At 40.6% G+C, this 13,917-nt stretch overlaps 1 protein-coding gene across 1 annotated transcript in view; it reads left to right on the plus strand.

Annotated features, from left to right (window-relative positions):
- The window catches only part of TEX11 (testis expressed 11), a 278,077-nt gene that overhangs the window by 113,664 nt on the left and 150,496 nt on the right, over positions 1-13,917 (plus strand). The window contains exon 10 of the mRNA XM_030210589.1: positions 9,653-9,777. Coding sequence (XP_030066449.1) covers positions 9,653-9,777 — 125 coding nt within the window. The remainder of the gene's footprint in view (positions 1-9,652; positions 9,778-13,917) is intronic.

Consider the following 13,917-nt stretch of genomic DNA (forward strand, 5'->3'; position numbering starts at 1 on the left):
AACATTCCACGCTCCACCAAACTGACACTTGCCACACTAAAGGAATACTATTTAAACATGGACATCACCAACAAAATGGGAGGAAAGACCACAACAAACCCATACCACCCATGGAACGACAACTAACAAAAATCTACATAACACCAAACCTAGCAGGCCCATACCAAAATATCCAGATAGGTTACATCAATGCTAGGTCCGTAATTACTAAAACAACAACAATATCTGACTGGATCACCTCAGAAAACCTCGATCTCATCTTTATCAATGAAACATGGATCCAAAACCAAAACGACTGCATAATCCTTGAACTATGCCCGCCAGGTTACAAAATCACCCACCAGACCAGATCGGAAAAGAGAAGCAGAGGCATAGCACTAATATACAGAGAATAATTCACCATTGAAACACTGCCGACTCCATAACACCCCAACTAGAAATTGCCTCATTTAGAATTTATAACAACTCCCTGACCGATCACCTGTATTGCGTATTGTTCTACAGACCACCCGGCAACTGGAAAGAAAGCTAGCCCATCTTCATGGACTTCATATCAAACAATTGTGTAAACAACAACAACAACATACTACTACTAGGCGACATTAACCTTCACCTAGAAGACCCCAACTCCATTAATGCACGTGAATGTAAAGATTTCCTACAGTCCTGGGATCTTAAATGGCCCCACATGCAAACTACCCACATCAAGGGACACACATTGGACCTCCTATCACATAAACTGTCCAACAATAATAACTTATTAATAACAGACATCAAATGGACAGCAACACCTTGGACCGACCATTACAAATTGAACCTAACTTTAAATTGGCGGAAGAACGGTTCAAACCATACACCAGAATGTACAACTTACACTACAAGAGGGCAAATCGATCCATAAGTATTCTGGCAACAAATATACGACAATGAATGGACAACACGTACTGATTCCATACTTTATCTCAACCGCTGGAATGACAGATGCAACAGCATACTAAATGAAATAGCACCCTTAAAAACAAGAATATCAAAAAGACAGAACATTATACCATGGTTTAATGACGAATTAAAAAAAAAACTCAAAACACAATCCAGAAAACTTGAACGAGCATGGAGAAAGTTAAAAGATGAACATACACTCAACGCATGGAAACAAATACACAGAAAATATAAATATGCAATAAAACAAACCAAAAGGTCCTACTACAAAACCAAATTAGGAGTGGATTACAAAGATATGAAGAAACTATTCCAACTCGTTAACAAGTTACTAGACACCACCCCTATCACTACAACCAACACAAACATCCCCCTGCAGACAAACTAGCTAACTACTTTAACGATAAAATAATAAAACTACGCAGCACACTTCCTCACCACAACACTGACATTGAAATCTTCTCCAATGAACTGGCCCTAACCTCCGATGGATACCCAGCTGACCGGATCTGGACAACATTTAATCTCCTCAACACCGAATCAGTTAAGAAAGCAACTCACAGGTTCGCCAAGACCCACTGCAGCCTGGATACATGTCCCAGTCATCTACTCAAGTCCGCCCCTAACCGCTTCATAGCAGACCTCACATCCCACCTAAACTTCATGTTACAACAAGGTCTCTTCCCTGAAGAACATGGCAACATCCTACTCACCCCAATACCAAAAGACACCAAGAAAAGCACAAACGATCTCACCAACTACCGCCCAGTTGTGTCTATCACAAAGAGCTTACGGAATACCTGGACAAGTTTTCAATATTACATAATTCACAATTAGGATTCCGATCCCACCATAGCACCTGAACTGTCCTAGTCACCCTCCTGGCCAAATTCACGCAGGAGATAGCCATAGGCAAAAGCATACTCCTCCTTCAGTTCGACATGTTGAGCGCATTCGACAAGGTAAACCACAACATACTACTAAGACTACTAGGCCACTTCGGGATTGAAGGCAATGTACTTAACTGGATCAAAGGTTTTCTAACCACCAGAACTTATCAAGTAAAATCAAATTCAAATATATCACCACCGTGAAAAGCAGTTTGCGGCGTACCCCAGGGATCACCACTATCACCAATACTCTTTAATATGATGATGATTCCACTAGCACAGTCCTTATCCAATTGAGGCCTTAACCCATTCATCTACGCAGATGATGTTACAATCTACATCCCCTTCAGACATGATCTGACAGAAATAACCAATAAAATCAACGATGGCCTGAACATCACGGACTCCTGGGCAAACTCATTCCAACTGAAACTGAACACTGAAAAAACACATTGCCTCATCCTCTCCTCTCAACATAACAAGTACAAACCCACAACTATAAATACTCCAGGACATACCCTCCCTACCTCAGACAGTTTGAAAATACTCCTGGGGAACTGAGGAACTGAGTTCGATTCCCACTTCAGGCACATTTAGCTCCTTGTGACTCTGGGCAAGTCACTTAACCCTCCATTGCCCCATGTAAGCCGCATTGAGCCTGCCATGAGTGGGAAAGCACGGGGTACAAATGTAACAAAAAAAAAAAAAAAAGTGAACTCCGTAACAAAGAAAATGTTCTATTCAATGTGGAAGCTCAAACTATTAAAACCTTTCTTCCGAAGAGCAACCTTTCGATATCTAATACAATCAATGGTCCTAAGCCATGCAGATTATTGCAACGAAATCTACGCGGGTTGCAAAGAACAACTCATAAAAAAACTCCAGACCACCCAAAATACAGCAGCCAGGCTGATATTCAGCAAAACACGCTTCAAAAGTGCAAAACCCCTTTGAGAAAAGTTGCATTGGCTCCCAATCAAAGAACGGATTACCTTCAAAATCTGCACCTTAGTCCACAAAATCATACACGGCGTAGTCCCAGGATACATGACAGACCTTATAGATCTGCCAATAAGAAACAAAGTCAGATTGTCAAGATCCTACCTAAACCTACAATACCCAAATTTCAAAGGACTGAAATACAAAACAACTTACGCATCCAGCTTCTCCTACATAAGCGCAAAACTATGGAATGGCCTCCCAAAAGCTGTGAAAACAATCCACGACCACCTGAGCTTCAGGAAATCACTAAAAACCAACCTTTTCAAAACGGCCTACCCCAGAGACCCCACGTAAACCTCTTCACCCAGCAACACAGCATGACTATAATCGTACATATTGTCTTTGCTGGGTGAATCAAAATCAAACTCAGTTGATCTGTTAAGATTCATAGACATATACAAAATAAAAAATAGAAACACACACAGGACATAGGTTTTTTTTTTTAACCTTATCTTAATTTATATTTTCAGTTCCGTATTCATAAGTACATAAGTAATGCCATGCTGGGAAAAGACCAAAGGTCCATCGAGCCCAGTATCCTGTCCCCGACAGCGGCCAATCCAGGTCAAGGGCTCCTGGCAAGCTACCCAAATGTACAAACAATTTATACAAGTTATTCCCGAAATTGTGGATTTTTCCCAAGTCCATTTAGTAGTGGTCTATGGACTTGTCGTTTAGGAAACCGTCCAACCCCTTTTTAAACTCTGCCAAGCTAACTGCCTTCACTACGTTCTCCGGCAATGAATTCCAGAGTTTAATTATGCGTTGGGTGAAGAAAACTTTTTCTCCTATTTGTTTTAAATTTACTACACTGTAGTTTCATGGCATGCCCCCTAGTCCTAGTATTTTTGGAAAGCGTGAACAGACGCTTCACATCCACCTGTTCCACTCTACTCATTATTTTATATACCTCTATCATGTCTCCCCTCAGCAATCTCTTCTCCAAGCTGAAAAACCCTAGCCTCCTTAGTCTTTCCTGATAGGGAAGTCGTCCCATCCCCGCTATCATTTATGTCGCCCTTCGCTGCACCTTTTCCAGTTCTACTATATCTTTCTTGAGATGCGATGACCAGAATTGAACACAATACTCAAGGTGCAGTCGCACCATGGAGCGATACAACGGCATTATAACATCCTCACATCTGTTCTCCATACCTTTCCTAATAATACCCAACATTCTATTCGCTTTCCTAGCCGCAGCAGCACACTGAGCAGGTTTCAGTGTGTTATCTACGATGACACCCAGATCCCTTTCTTGGTCCATAACTCCTAACGTGGAACCTTGCATGACGTAGCTATAATTCGGGTTCTTTTTACCCACATGCATCACCTTGCACTTGTTCACATTAAACATCATCTGCCATTCAACAAATATAGCAAGACCAGATCATTAAAAAATTCCATAAATAAACCCCAAATTTACTAGAACTCCCGCTATGATAAACAAGGTCGGTAAAACGGTAGCGTTGCTGACGTGTGTCCAATAAAAGATGAAAAACGGCGCTGCCATGTGAAATATAAGTAACAACAAACACCATCACCGTCATAAGAATAAAAACTAAAAAGTGATGTTCACAAAAGAAAACATGCGTGTAAAAGAAAACACAAACTGAAAAAAACTGTCTTTGAGAGAGGCAGGATAAATGAACTTTGTTTTATATGTAGTGTTTGACCCCTGAGGAAGACGCTTATCCGTCGAAACACAGTCCACACATTCACATCTCACTACTGCCTCCAGTAGGATACCCGACGCGACAGCCGGTTTGGGCAGTTGGTGCTGCAGAATCTGTTCGGGGTTTAGGATCCAACTCCACCCCCCTAGGCCTATTTTTGTTCTGTTCCAAGCTGCACTCTCAGTTATTTGTTTATGTTTTCAGGTCAATCCATGTTATGTCCTCGCCGTTGCGAGGCCCAATTGACCAATGTTCATTGTTTTGAGTGAGCCTGAGTGCTAGGAATATCCCACATGTGAGAACAAGCAGCCTGCTTGTCCTCGGAGAAAGTGAAGATGCATACCTGTAGCAGGTATTCTCTGAGGACATCAGGCTGATTGTTCTCACAAACCCGCCCACCTCCCCTTTGGAGTTGTTGTTTGTTTGCTTTTTGATTAAACTGAGCGGGAACGCTCACGCTGCGGGCGGGAAGACGGCCACACATGTGCAGTGTGCACTGCTTGCGCGCCAGAAGACTCTGGAAAGATTTTTAAATATTTTGCTTGCAAAATTGCCGTCTGATTCCCGGGCCGACACGGACGTCAACCCACATGTGAGAACAATCAGCCCGCTGTCCTCGGAGAATACCTGCTACAGGTATGTATCTTCGCTATTTCTTCTCCTCCCCCCATTTCCTGCAATATATTATTTGATTTTTGAAATAAGAATTGATTTTGTAATATTATTTCTATTCTAGTTATTCTTGATAATTTGTAATTGAAAATTATATATAAATAACAATCACCTTTAACACCAGATTCTACATAGGGCTTACTGGATGCCTGTATGGGGAGGTAAAACTAACAGGAATGCCTCCAATATGTGTTGGAGGTTATACAGAGTCCTTTGAACATCTTTGGTGGGACTGCCCGGTGGTTCACACATTTTGACGAGTACTCTGTGCACAGATTACACAATGGATGTGGGAACAATGGGCAGATGATAGTGTGGTTTGTCTTGTGGGTGTTGGCAACCAATGGTCAACAGAAGGGGAGGTCGCGAAAAGTATTTTGTACTTGCTGATTTTGGTAGCTAAAATGACCATAGCCAGATCTTGGAGGGAGGAGGGAGGTCTCACGGAAAAGAGAGGTCACAAGGAAATTGCTTGGAAACAAGCTGTCTGTGACATTCTGGGATTTGAGAAGATTTTGATGGAACTGATGGGGAAGGGTGACTTACACTCAACTCTGGCAGGCTATCATATGCTGAGTTCTTGCGATTCAGAGTAGTGGCTGTATGGATTTGGGGAATGTTACACTAATACAGAGGACTATAGTCCCAGATAGCAAACTTTATAGTAGGTGATGGTTCTGCATCATGCTAAAGTAAGAAACCCACTAGCACAACCTGAGTATGGACTCTCGGAGTGAGAGGATGGGGGGATGGGGTGGATGGTTGGGCAGAGAGGAGGAGGGTGCGGTACAGAGGGGTTGTACTGTTTATTGATACAGTCGGGGTATGTTTTATTGGAGTTATTGGTTCATAGGTTTTTTTACATTGTTTTGTACATTGGTGGGATTCCCTGACTTGTTTTATTTATTTGTTGCATTTGTATCCCACATTTTCCCACCTATTTGCAGGCTCAATGTGGCTTACATTTGCCGTGATGGCGATTGCCATTTCCGGATTGAGAAACACAAAGTGGTATTACATTAAGGTTCTTAAATGATAAAATAGATTACAGAGTGGTATTATGTTAGAGTTCATAAATGGTAGAGTAAATTATAGAGTAGGTTAGACATTTAGATGTTGAAAGTTCATTCATTCCGGCGTAAGAGTTCATAAGTGGTAGTGCTTAGGATGGATCTTTGTGGTATGCCTTTTTGAACAGGTTTGTTTTCAGTGATTTTCGGAAGATTGTTAGGTCGTGCATTGTTTTTATGACATTTGGTAGTGCGTTCCATAGTTTCATGCTTATGTAGGAGAAGCTAGATGCATAAGTTGATTTATATTTAAGTCCTTTGCAACTGGGGTAGTGAAGATTCAAGAATGTGCGTGTTGACCTTTTTTGTGTTCCTGGTTGGCAAGTCTTTGAGGTCTGACATATAGACCGGGGCCTCACCGTGAATGATTTTATGGACCAGGGTGCAGACTTTGAACGCAATTCGTTCTTTTATTGGGAGCCAGTGTAGTTTTTCTCTTAGGGGTTTGGCGCTTTCGTATTTTGTTTTTCCAAATATGAGTCTGGCTGCTGTGTTTTGGGCAGTTTAGAGTTTTTTTAATGATTTGTTCTTTGCATCCGGCATAAATGGCATTACAGTAGTCTAGGTGGCTTAGCACCATTGATTGTACCAGGCTGTGGAATATTTCCCTTGGGAAGAAAGACTTTACTCTTTTGATTTTCCACATTGAGTGGAACATTCTCTTTGTTGTATTTTTCGCATGGTTTTCTAGTGTGAGATTTCAGTCAATTGTAACTCCGAGGATTTTCAGGCTGTTCGAAACAGGAAGGGTGTAATTTGGGGTGTTTATGTTGGTGGGTTTGTTCTTGTTGTATTGTGAAGAGAGGATGAGACATTGTGTTTTTTCTGCGTTGAGCTTTAGTTGGAATGCATCCGCCCATGAATTCATTATTTGGAGGCTGTGCTTGATTTCATTTGTGATTTCTGTTAGCTCATGTTTGAACGGGATGGGGTGGGAGAATATGATTGACTACCTGGTTCCCACTTCTAGAGTTATCATCCAAAGAACCATTGAAGTTAGATCCTTTTCCAACCCTAATAACACATAACTGGAGGGGGGGTGTCTCTCCTTCATCCAGACCCTCACTCTCTAGCCCTGATGGCTTGGTTCCTGTTGACATAGATTTCCTGACACAGTCTGTAAGGTACTCCTAGCTTCTAGGAAACCTTCTACTCGAAAATGTTTACCATTTAAAGTGGAAAAGATTTGCTCTCTGGTGTGCAGCCAGAGCACTCGATCCTACTACAATCTCTCTGCCTATCCTTATGGAGTACCTGCTCCACCTTTCACATTCTGGCCTCAAAACTAATTTAGTCAGAGTACATTTTAGTGTCATTAGCACTTTTCATTCTAAAGTTCATAATAAGTCAGTTTCAGTTCATCCCTTAATAGTTAGATTCGAGAAAGGTTTGTTTCATACCAAACCTCCTATCAAACCACCTCCGGTGGCATGGGATCTCAATGTCATCCTAACAGCTCTCATGAAACCCTGATTTGAATCGCTTCATTCCTGTTCTCTGAAGTTTCTCACATGTAAGGTAGTGCTCTTAATATCGCTTACTTCTGCCAAAAAAGTGAGCTTCGATTCCTTGTGGTAGACCCACCTTACACCAGTTTCTTCCATGACAGGGTTGTCCTCTGAACCCACCCCAAATTCCTTCCTCAAGTTATACTGGAATTCCCTCTTAATCAGCCCATTGTACTTCCTGCCTTCTTCCCTAAACTACTCGGTAATCATGGAGAAGCAACACTACATACCTTAGACTGTAAGCATGCTCTAGCATCCTATCTAGAACATAACAAAATCTCATAGGAAGTCCTCCCAGCTTTTTGTGTCCTTCGACCCCAACAGATTAGGGAATCTCATCACCAAACATACAGTCTCAACTTGGATGGCTAACTGTATCTCCTGCATATATACTCATGCCGTGCTGGTCCTTCATGGGCAAGTCAACACGCACAATATATAGCCCATTTTTGATCTACCTCCATTGAAGACATTTGTAAAGCGGCAATGTGGTTTTCTATCCTCACCTTCACTGCTCACTAATATCTGGAGCAGAATTCTAGGTGGGCTAGCCAATTTGGACAAGCTGCCATGCAGAATCTCTTTACTGCTTAAAATTCTACTCTGCCCTTCGGCCCTTTTTTTCCACTAGGCTCACTATCTGCTTACTTGCAAAACGTATTTTTTATTATTATTAAAGACTCTTTTTATTGATTGCAGAATATACAGCAGAGAGATGTGGTAGCTGTGTTAGTCCACTTCTAAAGCCAGTCAATAAAAAATAGAATAAAATAAAACATAGAAAAGAAAATAAGTTGATACCTTTTTTATTGGACTAACTTAATACATTTTTTGATTAGCTTTCGAAGGTAGCCCTTCTTCATCAGATCAGAAATAAGCAAATGTTGATAAGTAATAGCATATATAAGTGAAACATCAAAGTATTTCAGTGACAGTCTGAAAGGATGAGGGAGGGGTGGGCTAGGTGAGTAACAGAGAGGGCTGAGAGGATGGGGGACAGGGAGATATGCATGGTGTATACAGAATATACAGCAAAATGCTACAAAATGCATATGCAAATACATATAGATACACACAGATAAGCTCCGACTACATTAGTGAAACTACCCTGTCCCCAACAACAAACAGAGCTACCCGTGCCCTCCCTCCTTGCAAAATTTATTTATATTGTGAGCCTGGTAGCTAGTGAGTCCCACATGTGAGAATATTATGCCTTGGAGATAGTGTAGTTAGTCACTTGTGGCAGGTGTTCTCCAAGGACAGCAGGCATAGATTCTCACATCCTTCCCAGCTCCCTTTGGAATTGTCTTCTTAGCTTTAGTATTGTACTGCTGATCCTGCACTTGAGCGTCGGGTGGGAGCACTGCTTCAAAGATTCAAAGTGACAATAGTTAAACTCAGGAACTTGCAGCAGGAGGATGTGGTAACAGCATTCAGCTTATCTAGGTTTAAAAAAGGTTTGGACACGTTCCTGGAGAAAAAGTCCATAGTCTGTTATTGAGATGGACATGGGGGAAGCCACTGCTTGCCCCGGGACTGGTAGCATGGAATGTTGCTACTAATTAGGTTTCTGGATTGGATTGGCCACTGTTGGAAGCAGGATACTGGGCTAGATGGACCATTGGTCTGACCCAGTATGGCTATTCTTATGTTCTTAACACCTGCTACAGGTATGTAACTAAGCTTTATTGTATATCCTAGCTTCTTTATTCAGATGCATGTAGAACCACTTGTGGTATTCCATGGAATATAAAAATAAATATTGTATTTTATTGTAATTTAGATGGTTAAGTAGCATGGAATCTTGCTACTTTCTGTGATCCTATCAGGTACTTGTGGATATATCGGTCTGACTCAGTATGGTGATTGTTATGTTCTTTGCTGTATCTGTATTTCAGCCTCCGATGCGCTCACCACTATGATCAAGCTTGTAGCAAGCCCTGTGCAGAATGAAGAACTACTGCTAGAGAATGGAATTGCCAGAACTAACTTGCTAAGTCTGGCAGCCCAAATTGCTTTGGAGGTAATTGAAATTCTGGGGGAAGAAAGTTCAACCCACCTGCATTGTGCTTATATAACATATTCATATAATTAACAAGATATGTCCAACATCTATTAGAGGACTGCTTCAATATCATACAGATCAATGGAAAAGTCCCGAAAAGTAACTCAGTTCCTGGCAAATTATTTTTTTCAGAATATGGATCAGTTTAAAAAAGCTTTAAAAACTCATTTATTTTTTTCAGGCCTTTGGTTCCTTTGATATATGATATTATTTTATACTACACAAATCTAAACTGCTCTATGCTTTATTATTAGAGTAATATGGTAATTTTTATAGTTTGTCCAGTAAAGATATAATTTTTATTGTTTTGTCCTTTTATATTTTGTATGTGACTTGTTCCCCACTTAGACTCTTGCAAATATAGCAGTTTATAAATAAAGTTTTTTATTATTATTCCACTTTGATTAAAGCTACATTTCATAGATTATGATTATACCTTCAGACCACTCTTGGATGAAAGCTAATCATCTGAAATTGAACATCATGAAAATTCAAATCTTGTTATTGACAAGTTTTCCTAGTGATGATATACCTCATACATTTTCATTTGACTCTTTTAATTCCTGTTGTTAGTAAAATTCAGAATTTAAGAGTAATGATGGATTCATTGACGTTGAAAAGGCATATTTGGGAAATTAAGGGTATCTTTAAGTTACGTTTAATGAGAAGATTAAAAGATTTAGAGGGGCATTTTCGAAAGGTCGTCCAAATATGAATTAGGACGCCCTTGTGAAGTTGGCCAAAATCAGGTAGGTATAATCGAAAAATAGTATGGACGTCCTTAGACATTCCATTATCGCAGTGCAAAACGCCCAAATCAGGGACACCCAAAGTATAGTAAAAAGGATGCCCATCTTCCAGAACCACGAAAGGATGTCCCTAAAACATTCACTGTACTTGCCAATTTGTCTCATCAACGTCCTTATTACTATACTTTCGACTTCTCCGATGTACCTGGCTGTTCCGTAAGTGCATGTAGTTACGGAACAGCCACGTACAAAGAATAAATTAATGTTCAAATATTTCACTAGGTTTGTTGAAATGATGTGCAGCAAATTCTTATGACTGCTAAAAGCAGTGGTCAATGCAGCTACTTCTCTATATGCTAAACAGACGTCCTACTTATAGTAGTTTCATAAGTTTAGCTTTTTATTGTGATACATGCTTTTTTACTTTATTATTCTTATGATAACATTTATAAACTTTTTAATTTGATTTGTTGATTGGTTGCTGTGATATTGAGCTAGATATACAAAAATGCATTACTTCATTAGCACATGCTAACATTGTTAACTTATATTATTAGTAAATAGGTCCTATTGTATAAATTGTGATCTATGATAAGTTACATGAATGAATGCATGTTACTGTATGCTAACATTGTTAACACACTTTAATATGTTTAGCCCATTCTTCAGATTGGCGTCCTGCAGAAAACATGCCAGTTGGAAACACGGTTGTAGCCAGACACCCAATTTTAGGTGGAGTGGGCCCAAGGTGGAATGGCAGAAATCCACCCCCACCCCACAGATGATTCGGTTTCTCCCTCTCCTGTCCGCAGGCTATCCAGTCTCTCAACCTCCCTCCCCGCACGTACTTTTTAAACAGCAGATTTTCTTGGCAGCGAGCAGCAACCGATACACACTGCTCATGCCTGCCCCACAGCTTTCCCTCCGACGTATTCCTGCCTATGCGGAAACAGGAAGTCGCATCAGAGGCAAAGCTGTGGGACTGGTGCAAGGACTTTGCATCAGTCACTGCTCGCTGCTGGCAAAGAACTGCTATTTAAAAGGTACGCAGGAGGGAGAGGTGTTGGGAGTTTTCTTCTGGCAGGGATTGGGGATCCTCCATCAGCCACATCATAGGTGTGCTGCTACTGGGTGGGCCCATGGCTATGCCACTGATTGGAAAGTCAATATCAAAGTAGCCTTGTTCCATTGCCTGTTTTTATAATGTGTACTTGTAGTTTTAAAAATTCAATGAAACTTGTTGGATGTTTTATTTTATAAACTTTTGGAGAACATTTTCAAAAGGCTTTCCACCTGCATGCGGAAGGGGAGCTTTTCTAAAATCATGTAGCTGTATATATGCTTACGCTAATGTACAGACATATGTGTGTGCCATGTGTAGTCATTCCTGGTGCTGAGTTGGGGCACAGTTGCAATATAAGTACAAAAGTATTGCCATACTGGGACAGACCAAAGGTCCATCAAGCCCAGCATCCTGTTTCCAACAGTGGCCAGTCCAGGTCACAAATACCTGGCAAGATCCCAAAAAACTACAAAACATTTTATACTGCATATCCCAGAAATAGTGGATTTTCCCCAAGTCCAATTTAATAATGGTCTATGGACTTTTCCTTTAGGAAGCTGTCCCAACCTTTTTTAAACTCTGCTAAGCTAACCGCCTTTACCACATTCTCCGGCAACGAATTCCAGAGTTTAATTACCCGTTGAGTAAAGGAGTGTGGTAGCCGTGTTAGTCCACTCTTAAGGTTATCAATAGAAATCAAACAAAATAAAACATGGAAAAGAAAATAAGATGATGCCTTTTTTATTGGACATAACTTAATACATTTCTTGATTAGCTTTTGAAGGTTGCCCTTCTTCATCAGATCGGAAATAAGCAAATGTGCTAGCTGACAGTGTATATAAGTGAAAACATTCAAGCATTACTATGACAGTCTGACAGGGTGGGAGGATGGGGGTGGGTAGGAGGTATGCATGGGGACATCAAAGCATATCATTGATATTCTAACAGGATGGGTGTGGATAGGTGAGGGGTGGGGTGATCAACAGAGACATACAGCTTTATGGTTTATAATGGGCTAGGAACCCCAGATCCTTGTTAAGTCCTTTCTGTTGGGTGTTAAAATATTCAATCATTCTGACTTCAAAGGTCTTACGTTCTTGTATGGTTTTAGAGTTACCTTTCAGGATTCTCACTGTGAAGTCACTGGTACAGTGTCCTGGTCAACATAAAGGGATCTTTCACTTGCTCATCTTCCAATGTGGAGGCGCCATTTTTTGAAATGCTTTACGCTTTCATTAAACACATTTAAAGCACTCCGTTCCCGATGAAGCCATGTTTTTAGGCGAAACGGGTTCCCGTTGAACAGATATTGAAGAGTGCCCGGCTTAAAAGCTAAGTGCAATAGTTCACGTTTTATTGTTGAATAACAGTTGAAAAAAAGGAAAAGAAGAGAAAAAACATATTTATAAAAAGAATTAAAAAGATATATTTCACAAGCCATATTAAAAGTCATTGAATTGTAAGTTTACCTGAAATGAAGTTTTTTGCCCAATGATAGAACCGTGGCGTGTGTTATAAGAGCAATATAACCGCGCATTAAACCCTGGGTATTTTACCCACGGTTTCTGAGGGCTTTTTCTTAATTTTTTGCAAGTACATACTTTGTTACTAGAGCTTTATCTTTTGTATTAGGTTACTTTTTTTGCTCTAGTGTTACTGCTTCTATTCTGGTACTTTAGCCAGTCCCTCGCGGTCCTTCTCCAGGATTTTCTTCAGTGAAAACAGAACAAAAGTATCTATTTAGCAAATTGGCCTTTTCTTCATCATTATCTACATAGCGGTTCTCTGTATCTTTTAGTCTCACAATTCCCTTTTTAGTCATTCTTCTTTCACTAATATACCTGAAGAAATTTTTGTCGCCCCTCCTTACATTTCTAGCCATTTGTTCTTCCGCTTGCGCTTTCGCCAGACGTACCTCTCTCTTGGCTTCTTTCAGTTTCATCCGGTATTCCTCCCCGTGTTCCTCTTCTTGAGATTTTCTATATTTCTGGAACGCCAACTCTTTAGCCTTTATTTTCTCAGCCACTTGCTTGGAGAACCATATCGGTTTCCTTTTTCTCTTGCTTTTATTTACTCTTCTTACATAAAGGTCTGTGGACCACTGCCCTTCCACTTCATGTACGTCCTCCCAGCCCATCATCTCCTTCCTCAGGTATTCCCCCATTTTACTAAAGTCAGCACGCTTGAAATCCAGGACTTTGAGTTTAGAGTGGCTGCCCTCTACTTCAGCTGTCATATCAAACCAAACCGTTTGATGGTCACTGCTTCCCAGGTGTGCACCCACTC

This window comes from Microcaecilia unicolor, chromosome 7 (genome assembly GCF_901765095.1).
Source record: "Microcaecilia unicolor chromosome 7, aMicUni1.1, whole genome shotgun sequence".
Classification (NCBI taxonomy): domain Eukaryota; kingdom Metazoa; phylum Chordata; class Amphibia; order Gymnophiona; family Siphonopidae; genus Microcaecilia; species Microcaecilia unicolor.